The sequence below is a fragment of the Gossypium raimondii genome, chromosome 4 (assembly GCF_025698545.1).
Source record: "Gossypium raimondii isolate GPD5lz chromosome 4, ASM2569854v1, whole genome shotgun sequence".
Classification (NCBI taxonomy): domain Eukaryota; kingdom Viridiplantae; phylum Streptophyta; class Magnoliopsida; order Malvales; family Malvaceae; genus Gossypium; species Gossypium raimondii.
In genome coordinates this window covers 48,689,253-48,702,022 of record NC_068568.1, presented here as the reverse complement: position 1 = coordinate 48,702,022, position 12,770 = coordinate 48,689,253, and the positions used below count along the sequence as shown (strand labels likewise).

At 29.5% G+C, this 12,770-nt stretch overlaps 1 protein-coding gene across 1 annotated transcript; it reads right to left on the bottom strand.

Moving 5' to 3' along the window:
* Nucleotides 1-6,545: 6,545 nt before the first annotated feature.
* Nucleotides 6,546-7,648, bottom strand: LOC105778821 (uncharacterized protein At5g39865). Its single transcript, XM_012602579.2, has one exon. It carries the CDS (start codon nt 7,539-7,541, stop codon nt 6,744-6,746), a length of 798 nt encoding a protein of 265 aa, XP_012458033.1. The 5' UTR covers nt 7,542-7,648; the 3' UTR covers nt 6,546-6,743.
* Between the last annotated feature and the right edge of the window lie 5,122 nt (nt 7,649-12,770).

Genomic DNA, 12,770 nt, shown 5'->3' with positions numbered 1-12,770 from the left:
AATGATTAAATTGAAGAATATGAGCTAAATTTATAACTTAAGCATAGTACATAACTAATATCGTATTTTGAATTAATGAATTTAACTGCTACTTATTGGGCGGAATTGAGATTTCGAATTCAAAAGTATAAATATTATATTTGATCGAATTAGAATATAAATGCTAAATTCTTAACTTAAGCAAAGTATAGGAACTCATAGCAAAATTTGACCTTTTAGGTACAATATAAGGAAAATTTAATTGGTTTAAAATTATATTGAAGTATTGTAAAATTAAATTCTAATTAAATTATATTTGACTTCAAAAATAATTAAATATTCTATACTTATATTCAATTCAATTCAATTATATATTTATCTTAATATGAATTTATTAAATTTTAATTTAATTATAATTAATTATAAATTTTAATAAAAATTAATTAAAATATAAAAATTTAAATTTAAATTTAAATTAATCTCAAATTTAATATATATAATTGAATTAAAAGTACCATAAAAATTATGAAAAATAAAACAAAAAGTAAAAGAGAGGAAAAATGAAAATATCATTATAATTTCTGACATTTTAAAAAAATAAACTTACATTTGATAATTGAGAAAGAAATAATTTATAGATATGCTAATATTAGAATCTAATGTAATTTATAATTTAATATTTATAAAAATTAAATAATTTTATAAATAATTAAAATTTTATTATTTTAATTTAAAATTACTGAATAAAAATAAAAATAAACTAAATAAAATATAAGTGATTAATAGAGGATAACTTCATTTTTTTATTTAAAATTCAGTTAGTAAATAAATTAATGTATTTTCACTAAAACTTAAAAAAAATTAAGTAGATTTTTATATTATATTCAAATATATAAATTATAAAACATATAAATGTCTCAAATAACACATCATATATTTGCAGTAAAATTATGGTTTTGTATATGATGTTAGTATAAGAATTTGGTTTTTACATTAATTTGGTATTAAAGATACTAAATTAGGGCACTTGGGTAGAAAAATGTAACAAATTTATTTATAAAAATATGTAAAAAATGATTTTTCAAATAAAATGATAAAGTTAAAATGTTAAAAAACATGTTGTCTTATGTTCTAATTCCATTACGTGTGATTTTTATATAAAATATAAAATGACATAAACACATTTATGGCAATATTTTTGCTTTTAAAAATAATGAATTTTGGTAATTTTACAACTAAGTTGGAATTCAGTTAATTTGTAGCAACAACTCAATTGAATATTTAAATGATGTATGTAATTAGTCTATTGATATTGATTTATTTGAAAAAATGTAGTCTAAATCACGAGGATTTCATCTATTAAATAAGATATGAAATTTTAAATTTTGTATTCTTTAAAAAAAATTTTGAACAATCTCATTATAAGTTTTGATCATTCTTTTTTACATAATATCTAAAACTACCAATAACATCTGCTCAACTCATAAATAGGAGGATAATGTGCTTCAACGAACTCAAACTCATGTCCTCCTGCATTGACAACAATGCCTATACCAATCGAGTTAAGACTAAATCGATGCATTCTTTAAATTTTACATAAGTCGGTTAGCAAAAATTTTAACAAGTTACTATTTCTTTTTCTTTAGGGAAATACATTATCATTAAACTAAATACCGAAAAAAAGTAAGCAAGAACCAAATAAAGAGCCAATGACCTTACCCCATACACTCGCTTTTACTCCCCTTGTCGATATTAGAAACACTACAAACAAAACCAACATTTAACAAATCATGAAGAAAAGATGGGCAAGAATCTCAATAAATGCCAGATATATAGGATAAAGTGGCCTTAGCAAAAGTATGAGTTGCTTTATTAGCACTCCGACCAACGGAAGGAAAAACTCAGCCACAAACAATCGCCCACCAAAAGACCAAATTCCTTTAAGAGCCATAGTGACGTCCTAACAGTCGGATTCATGAATGACAAAATCCTGTTGTAGTGAACGGAGCCAAGAAATGGCCTCCCTCACCGCTATTATCTCAGTCAATCAGGACTCCGACACACCCATGTAAAAGCCCCATATCCCGTTGGGAATACAGCCCCGTCGACATTACACTTAACCCAACAACTCCATCCTTTACTTGCTTTAGAAACAAACTTGGTGTTATGTCTCCAGCAAGGCTACGAGAGTTAGCAGAAGTTACAAGGCTCCACAGAAGCCAAACAAGCTGGGTGAATGTGACAAGGGTTAGCAGAAGCTAAACCAGTTGGGTGAATGTTAGTGATTGATGAGTGGTTGTAATCAAATAGTTAGCTAAAGGGTATAGTTAAGTTGTTAGTGTGTATTAAAGATTAGTTAGTGTAGTTAAGAAGTATGGTGCTGTATTTGATTCAAGAATCAGTTAGGTGTTATTCTTCATCTTTGTGTATAAATATGACTCATCCCCATTGCTGAGGTTTTAGAGTCTCTTTAAGTTTTTGTTTGTTGCATACTCGTTCGCGGGGAGAAAAGGGAGAGAAAGAAAAGGCGAGGAAAGGAAAACACACACAATATTTTGTCCATTTTATATTATTTTTGTATAGTTTGTGATAATAATTCAATTTTAATCTAAATTCTTTAAAATATATTTAAATTGATTTTTCAATTTAAAAAGTTTATTTTATTGCTTAATTATTTTATTTTAAAATGGTGTGTTTAAAATAATTAATGCATAATTTAACTTAGGGTCAATTTTAGGATTCGTATTCGATTAATAAAATTTTTTAAAAAATTAAACATTATTTTTATATTATAATAACACACACTATCCAAATACTAAAAGTTATAAAGCACAAAAGAATATATAAAGATGGTCTTGGCTTTGAATATCTTTTTAGAAAATGCCACATTCCTTTTCCCTAACTATTTCATCTTTCAAGTTTCCATCACCTAAAAGCTGAAAAAAAAAATTAAATTTAACCCAAATTACACATCATCATGGGTCATCTGCCCAGACCTAAAAGTCCGTCCAAAAATTAGGAGATTTTGGACAAAAATATAAGTCCGAAAGATGGGCTTGGACAAAACATAAGGCCCATTTTCTAAATGGGTCAGGCTTTGGACATAATTTTCTTAGCTCGGGCTTGGCCCAGCCTGAATCACATGCCGATACTTTTTTTTTGTATTTTTAATTTATTAGAAAATATTTATTTTAATATTTTTAGTGTATTTGATGTATTATATTTTTAAAAAATTTATATAAAAAATATATTACAGTCGAGCCGGGTCGAGCTCATGTTAAGCATTTTTAGTATGGGCTAGGCTTGACCAAAATTTTAAGCATATTTTTCGAGTCGGGTCGAGCCCGAAATTAGAAAATAGGCCTAAAATATTATATGGGTCCGACCCATGATGAAGTCTAACCAAATTACATTAGAGAAGCCCGTATTCAAAAGTTCATTCTTTTAGATAATTAATAGTAAGTCTTAGGTTAGGTGAATAAAAAATTGACAAAAGATGATGTCTTAGTTCAATTGGCATGGCATTATTACTAATGCAGGAAGACATGGGTTTGAGTGCGCTGAAGCGCATTATCCTCCTATTTATGGGCTGGGGGATATGGGTAGTTCTAGGCATTGTGTTAAAAAGAAAAGATATGGCCAAAACTTATAATGAGATTGTTAAAAAAAATCGAAACCAAGATAATGATCTATACAACTCAAACTTTCCACTCCCAAAATTGAAGAAATCATCGCGCTAGTTGCAAAATTGACATTAGAACTAAAAAGTAGAGAGGACTTTATCATATTAACACACTATCTAGAACAAGTAGTGTACTCCGAAATTATATCCCATATTACAATGGCCTTTGCGGACGACCCTCTGTGCAGACCAAGAAAAGATACAGACTCAAAGGATCCCCTTAACATAGCCTACGTAAGGGTGTAATAAAACTAGAAATTTGGCCATTAATCATTCTCAAATATGTTACTGTCGAAATAGTCATCATTACCAAGTCAATCTACTGCCTCAAAAAGCCTAAACGAGCAACATATCATCGATAAAATGCCACTCAACCCTCTTATACACATTGCTCATATCCAACTTCAGCGCAAACATTCCTTTCAAATCTTCATGGAGTGAAGAATCTCAAAAGCAACATTGTATTATCCAAAATCAAGCGATTAGACACAAAAGCACTTTGAGCCTCATTAATGCAATCATTGAAGAACCATTTAAATCTATTCACTAGAATCTTAGAAACAACCTTTAGAATAACATTACAAAGACCAATAGGAGGAAGAAAATGTGTCATATTCAAGGGAGCAGAGATACTAGGAATCAAAATAATAACAATTTGATTAATCTCAGAAATATCAGCAACATCTGACCTAACAATGTGCCTAAATATCAATAACAGTTTGATTTTTAGCTTTTTTAGTTAGATTTGAATTTTCTTAGGAGGAAAATTTTGATTTGTCATTTTTTTATTGGAAAGAGATGAGGATGACGTGAAATCACAGTTTCATACAATCTCTTCTTTTATATAATATATAAACCTTCAAGTTTTATGTTTTATTTAATACGGTTTGAAAGTTTCCAACAAGTTTAAAAAGAAACCATACAAAGAATCAAACAATTCCATAAAAGAAAAAGATTAATCAAATAAATTGAAGTCCGTGGCTTAGCACAACAACAAAATTTATAAAAACAATTCATTTTCTTAGAGTATTCAAAAAATAGTTTTTTCGGAAAAAATAATAACAAATCATTAACAATCAATGCAATAAATATACGGTAGTATGAGCATAAAGTAATTTTGTCTAAAATTTTAGATTCTGCTCGAAGTCTTCGATAACTAAAGGAAGGGATCGTAACAAAATTACATATTATACTACAACACATTGACACTGTTCAAGAATATGATATTACTCAATGACTAAAATATTGAGAATCCAAACATTATAACCTCATTCGAAATGTAACATTATAGACCATAATGTAAAATTTGATGAACCAAATGCCTTAAATGCATAACCTACAAAAATATAACGTTTTAGACCCTTTTACACTCCACTCAATGATCATAAACACCCTTATAGTTAAACCTAATTTGAAGCCAATTACACAGAAAAAATTATTGTTTCATGTATTCATCTCGATAAGGAAAATAGTAAAAAAAAAACACTTCAAAAGTGTCAAATAATCATCAAAGAAATTGCAATAAAATAGATTTCTTAGTTTTAAAAATCTCAAAAAATTAAAAAATCAATTAAGTCCTCAACAAATTAACACCCAAGTAAACCCTTAAAAGATGAAAATTAATCAATTAAGTTCATCCATTAACGATGATTAAGTTTGACCATTAATTTTGTTGATGTGGTTTATCTTGATAAACCAATCGAATGACGACATGTGACGCCCACGTGTACATCATACAGACCTGACAAAATGTCACATCAACAAATATTTTAAAAAATAAAAATCCTAAAAAAGATTAGATAATTATTTAAAAAATCACATCCAAGACAAATCTAGACAAGTAGTTGTCTTGAACAAATGGTTGTCTAGATTCATTTGAATCTGAATAACCACGTGTCCAAATTCATCATGCATGTAGTTCCTTAGCTAATTACTAAAAATTACAAAAAAAAAAAGAACTAAAGAAGAAGTTATAAATAAAAACTATGGAAGATTATTGATAGTTATAATAAAATTATTCAAATTATTAAAATTAATAGTTGTTTTAAAAACTAATAAAATTTCGCTTAGAATAAACTCGGACAATTAGTTGTCTAGTTGCATTTGAACTTGGATAATTTCAATGGTTTTAATTATTTTAAATATATTTTATTTTTAATATATTTTATAATTTTTATAATTCTTATAGTTTTTAAAGAATTTACTATTTTATAATTTTTCTATAATTTTATAAATAATGATTTATAAAATCACATCTCGATGAATCTGGACAAAATTTTGTCTAAGTTCAAATAAATCTGAACAAGTATGTGTCCAAGTTCATCCTAATCTTTTTTAAATTATTTATTTATTAGGATTTTTTATTTTTTAAAAATATTAGCATGATGGACATGTAGCTATCATGTATTGCTTGATTAATTAATTTATCATCTTTAAAATCTAAATTTTCTTTCTCTTTTTTTTTTTTTTTTTTACTTTTTCCTATAGAAATATCGTCAGCTTGTGGAGGTTCAAGATAGGATCTGTTAATATTGGAAGTCACCCCTTAAAAGATAATTCTATAAACTAAATTCCGACCTCATCCTTTCTTAACCATAGTGGGATTTCTTTCTAGCTTTACCAAGCAATTCCAAGAGGTATAAGGCGGATAATGCTAAAGGAATTGCAAGTTACAAGTTAGGCGGTGAAGTTGAGATGTATTCGAGGAACTGAATTTAGAGAAACAGATATAGTAGTAGAGGAATTCATTGGAGCCACGAGAAAGAGGTATAATGTATAAGATTAATAGGAACATCAATCTCATGCATGGATTGAAAATAAAAAATGCAAGTAGATAGATTGGAAAAGTAAAAGCATAAATGATAGTCTATTCTCATTGCAGCCCATCAGTTACAAGACCGTAAGTAAAGTAGATGACCATGACACTAAAATATTTACAATACCATAGGCATAAAAGGAGAATCCCATCCCCTTAGGAATCAAGATGCTATTGTATTATACTATCATTGACAATATGGGGTGGACATCGAATGATCATTTCGATACCAGCATACACATCATCAATATATGAAGAAAAACACCTTCAATCGCAGCAACCAGGGCATCGAATCAAGCCGTTTTCGTTGCATTCGAAGCATCGCTTAAGCGACCCTTCGTCGTCGTCGAACACCTTTCGACTCCCACTGCAATTCCCACAAGGCACAAACCTGACATCCCCACACGCATTGCAAGCAAACCCAGGTTGTCTCCTTGGAAAATCATCAAGAATCTTAGCCAATTCACCCATTTCAAACATGCTTTTGATCACATCAGCACCACCAATATACTTCCCCTTTATGAAAACCTGAGGCAATGTCACATTTTTCACTTTCAATATGTTTTGCAACTCTTTCTTATAAGCAGCATCCATGGAGATATCTCTTTCATCAACCCAAAGCCTGAACCCTCTAAATATCATCTTAACAGCATAACAATCCTCAAAAGTCCTTCGAATCCCTCGTAAACTCGTTAAATAAACAACAATTCGATCTTCAGTTCCGGGTAACCTTATGGTAGGATTAATAAATCCGGAACCAATTGATTTTGTCGGTCTCAAAACAGGCTTAGGACAAGATTCTTTAGGACTGGGTAAGGTGGATGAAGATGATGAAGGTTTAGATTCGAATAAACTCCGAAGCTTTTTAACTTTTCCTTTGACGCTATCCATTGAATTGTGGAATTTGGAAAGCGGAGCAGCTCGATTGTGAGACAACGGAGGTGGATTCTTGAAGAAAAGATGAACCTTAGATTCCGCCACTGAGGCGTGCATTGTAAATGAACGATTTAAGAACCCAGATGAGGGTGACGATGATTTCGTCTTGTTCTTCCCTGATTCCGCCATCAACCCAAATCTCACAAAAAGAAAAAACTCAAATCAGAAACTTTTTTTGCTTTGACGATGAATAAAGATTGAAGCTTTTCTAAATCTACAAATTGGGGTTTAATGGATTGTTTTGTTCCTTCTTCTGTTCTGCCTTCCAAAGACAAATGCTTGAGAAAGAAATGGAGGGAAATAACCTCAATCCAAGATTTTCGCTTTTTAACTACTTTTATATTTTAATTTTATTTAATTAAATTATTTTATACAATTTAAAATGTTTACAGATTTGAAATTATTTGTATAAATTATTTATTTTCATATTTTTGTGTTGGAATAATTTTCACCCTATGATTTTTAAACCAAATTTTGTTTTTTCACAATAAATAGAAAATAAAAAGTTTTTAAAAGGGTTTACGGTTAAACCAAAATTTGTTAATCATGTTTTATTAAATACAGAAAAACTAAATAAAACATTAAAAATTTTAATAAGTTACTCTCTAATAGGCTTTGCACAAAAATTAAACTCATTTAAAATATATGTTGGGTTCGGGTTTAGACATTCAAGGTCCCAGTTCGATCCATTTTTAAGTTTATAATACTGTATAGGGTAAACTACTAAAATACTCACTTTTATTTATCTCATGTTACATTTTAATCACTTATATTTGAAATGTTATTTTTTAGTCATTTACGTTATCGTGTTGTAACATTTTAGTCATTGAGCCATTAATAGTGTAACAGTAAGCTGACGTGGCACGGTAAATCATAATTCCAAACAAAAATTTTAGGTTAATTTATACAATCGATTCCCATATTTTTTTCGTTTTGAACAATTTAATTTTTTTTCTTTTCTATTCTTTTAACTTTTTTATTATTATTTTCCATTCTCTTCTGTTTCTCCCTTTGTTTTCCTCTCTTCTCCATTTCTTTTAACGTAGTTTTTTTTATGTTTTCCATTTGTTAAAACTAGTCTCTATACTTTTATTTTTTTGAACAATTTAATTTTTTTGCTGCCCTTCATCGTGCTGGATTTAAATTGGATCCTCTTACCGACAATTGGGTTAAGAATGACTAACCAATCCTCAAGAGGTTGATGATGAAGACGTTGAAGAAGAGCATGACGATCTTCCTCCTACCGAGCAGGCCCCTCCACCGACCTCTTCATCTGTTCAACCATCTGCTATGTCTCACTCCGACGACATGGTTGCTGCCATCCTTAGTGCTGTTACTTTTTTGAGTGAGAAGTTTAGATGTTTCCTTACTCAAGTAGATGATGCATTTGACCAAGTTAATAATAATGTTAGTAGTTTAAACTCTCATATGTCCAAGATGGAGGAAGATATAACATATCTTATGTCTCAATTCCCTCCTCCTCCTCCTCCTCCACGTCAAGAGGACTAGCGTACATTTTTTTTTCTCATGCATCTTACTCATTTTCATTTCACATTTACCTATCTTTATGTTAGAACCTTCATGCTTATTTTGGTATCTTGTTTATAGATACTTAAAGGGTTTAATGTTAGTTCTTTATTTTCATATATTTCAATTTCTATTCTTGGACTAACAAAGTCTCTCTCTTAAGTTTTATTTGTTGATTTTTTTTATATAACAAAAAGGGGGAGAAGAGACGAGAAAGGTAAATTTAATTGGTAGTTGACTGATTATTTTTATAATCAATCTTTTAATGCCAACACCTAAGTGGCCAAAATTTTCACTCTCAAGTTTTTGTTTTAAATTCATAAAATCAAGTCATTGATTCAAATTGAACTTTAACAAGGGGAGTAACAAATTCAATAAAAACATTATCAAAATGTTTTGTTATATCAAAAAGTAGGAGATTGTTAAACTAGCTTTATTTGATAATTTGTTTTGATATAACAAACAAAAATGTTTTTGAATAAAGTTTATTTTTAACAAAGATATTATAAAGTTCAACGATAAAATTCATTTCAAAACTTCCAAACATCTTAGAAAATATTTTGAACACTTAAACATTTTTGGAATAAGTTCAAAAACAATTTGAGACTCTTTAACTCGATTAAAACATTTTAAATCGATTGAAAAAATGCTTCCTACAAGTGGTATCGATATTTTCAAAATGTATCGATACCCATACAATTTTATTGATTCCATATTTTTATCGTTACCAAAGTTGTTTATTATCTTGAAACAAAATTTGAAAAACAAAAGCAAAAAGTAACGATACTTTTCAAAATATATCGACAAAATATTTTTATATCGATACCACTTTTACTTTCTGACTTGTTGATTTTTCAAACAATCACAAAAAAGTATCAATACCTATTTAAAAAATATCAATATTTTTTGCCAGGAACCGACAAATCGTCTTTGGTATCATTGTAAACTAACTTTAACGGTCACTAAATCAGACATTAAATGCTACTAGTATCAATATCATAGAAAAAGTATCGATATTTTTTTGTTGTAGGTGAATTAAATGATTTGATATTTTCATCCCCAACGGCTCTATTTATTTCCTCAACAACCACAATGGTTAGAAATGAATTAGAGGGCATAAATACCAGCTTCCGAAGGTTCTACAACAGCAAGAAAGAATATTCAAGCTAAAAGATCAACCAAACAACTTTTGTGCCCAATATTCCCATACTTTTCTTTTATACACTTGTGAGCTTCATTGTTATTCTATCAGCTCAAGTGTTCTTCTTTGTAATTGAGCTTAGGGTGAGTTTGGATGGGCGGTGAGTTTACCTGCGGTTAGTGTAAAAACAATGGTGGCGGTGAGATTAGATACTGTAGCGTGAGATAAAAAGTAAGCTAAACGCACCGCACCGCACCCAATCGCCTATCCAAACCCACCCTTAATTTGCAAACATTCAAATATTGTAAGGGTTTATTCTTAGTTTTCTTATTTGTATTTCTTTGAGAGGGGTTGTGTCTTAAGGTTTGGGTAGAAACCTTGAGGGAGTTTGTCAAAATCAAAATCAGAAAACCGTTAACAACAAAAATCAAAATCACAATCAAAATCAAAAAGCAAAAAACTACTTCGAATTGGGTTAACATGAAATAGGGTTAACAACAAACTCACATTTGAAATGAGAGGTTCAGAAGACGTAGAAGGCTAGAAGCACCGTTAGAGCGGAGGTGGTGGAGTCGTGAAGGTGGATTTTCAAATTGGGTGGAGTCGTGGAGGACTGGAGGTGGAATGGTGGATCGGTGGAGGTGGATTTTCGATTTGGGAAAAAAAAAGGGAAGAGGGAAGGGTAGGGGCTTAGGGATTTATCAGATGCACGGGGAAAGGGGAAATGGGAAATGTAATAATATATTTTAAAAATAAAATATATATTTATTATATCCGGGCCAAGCCGGGCTGGGCCCAGGCCAAAAAAAATTTGCTTAAGGCCCGGCCCGTTTTCTAAACGAGCCTCGTTTTCTGCTCAAACCTATATTTTGGGCCTATATTTTTACCCAAACCCTCTTATATTTTGGGCGGGCCGTTGGGCCGGGCCAGGCCACCCGACCCATGGACACCTCTAAGTCAAACCACTCTAAATTCTTATATTCAATTTTCTATCATTTCTCTCTAGCATCCACAAAATTTTTAAAAATTCAATTCACCCCCTCTTAACAATTTCGATTTGATTATTTGAGCTAACAATCTCTTTCTTCCATGTACTCTTCGAAGTATAGATATCACAATTCCAACTATGAAAAAAGTTATGAAGTATGCAACATACTAGTACAATCCAACATTTTTTTATGCTGTAATGAGGTGATGTTAATATGTGAAATATTTTTTTAAAACAACAAATGTCCTCTCAACCACATTTCAAAGCCTTAAATGTCTCGAATTAAAGAGTTTGCGAGTTGTCTGTGGCGCTCATGTCTGCTTCCATTCTCTTAAATGAAATGATATCATACCTCACAATATGGTGTAAGAAAACATTCTATATTTGTATAATCAATATCTACCATTTAATGTTTGGGTTCATGGTGCAATTAGTCCATAAGTTTTAATTATAAAAAATTATATATACTTAATTTCAAGAAAAATTATGCTAAGTTATAATTTTTTTATAATACATAAAATAAGTAAAAAGATAATATGAAATTTATAAAAAAGTTTTATAAAGTATCCAATAATTTTATAACCCTTCTTATAAAAATATGATTTTTACCATAAATTTAAAAATATATATTTTTATAAATAAGTTATGATAAAAGTTGTAACACTTTTTCATGAATAAGTATATTGTTTTTATAATCTATAAAATGGGCACATAAATCAGTTATGTCCATACTTCTTGACCATAAATTTTATAAATGAATACATTATAATACTTTTATAACAAGTAAATTATTTTTATAATAAACATTTTGATCATAACTTTAGTAAGATTTAAAAATATTTTTATTAAACATTATAAAATACACAAATTATTTTTATGATATAATTTTAGGATTTATAATATAAATAATTTTTGGCCATAAACATCCCAAATAGTTAAACGTATTCATGCTCATAATATAATTTTATAACTTAAATTTCTATAAAAAATAATTTTTAAAATTAGATTTGATTGTAATTACATGTGTAATTAGTCTAATTCTCACCCTCCCTCTAAGAATTTAAAAGTGTAATTGGGTGCTCAAATTACAGCCAATCTAATGGGGACGTAACAATTACAATGGTTACCCTAATATGCCATCTCTATGTAATTACAAACAGTTACACCAAATTCAATTACTAAGTGGCTTTTCAAACACTATCTTAATATTAAAACTAAACCAAATTCAATTCGGTAGATTTGAAGCTTAGATATTACAAAGTTTGAGTTAAGTAATCCAGACAAAATTATGTGTGTACAACGTGTAAGGGAAAAACGTAATAAAGATAAAAAGATGAAGAAAATATTAAAAAATTTGAAACCTCTTAAGTTTAAACGTTGAAATCAGTGTTGTTTGAATTGGACCAGCTAGACCGAGAATTGGTCAAGGGACCGGTCCGAAAAGTGACATTGAACTGGTTAGACCGAAAAATGATATGAACCTGCTAAAAAGACCAGTTGAACCGATTACAAATCGATTGGATCGATAGTTGAACTGATTTTTTTTATTAATCGAACCGATGGTCTGACAAACTTGACCATCGATCTGATTTTAAAAAGAATGGTTGAAATGAGAATTCTTTGAAAGAAAAACAAAATTTGTAAGTTGAAATCCTTTTAAGCACAAAGACAAAACGAAAAAAAAAAAAGAAATCTTGAATTT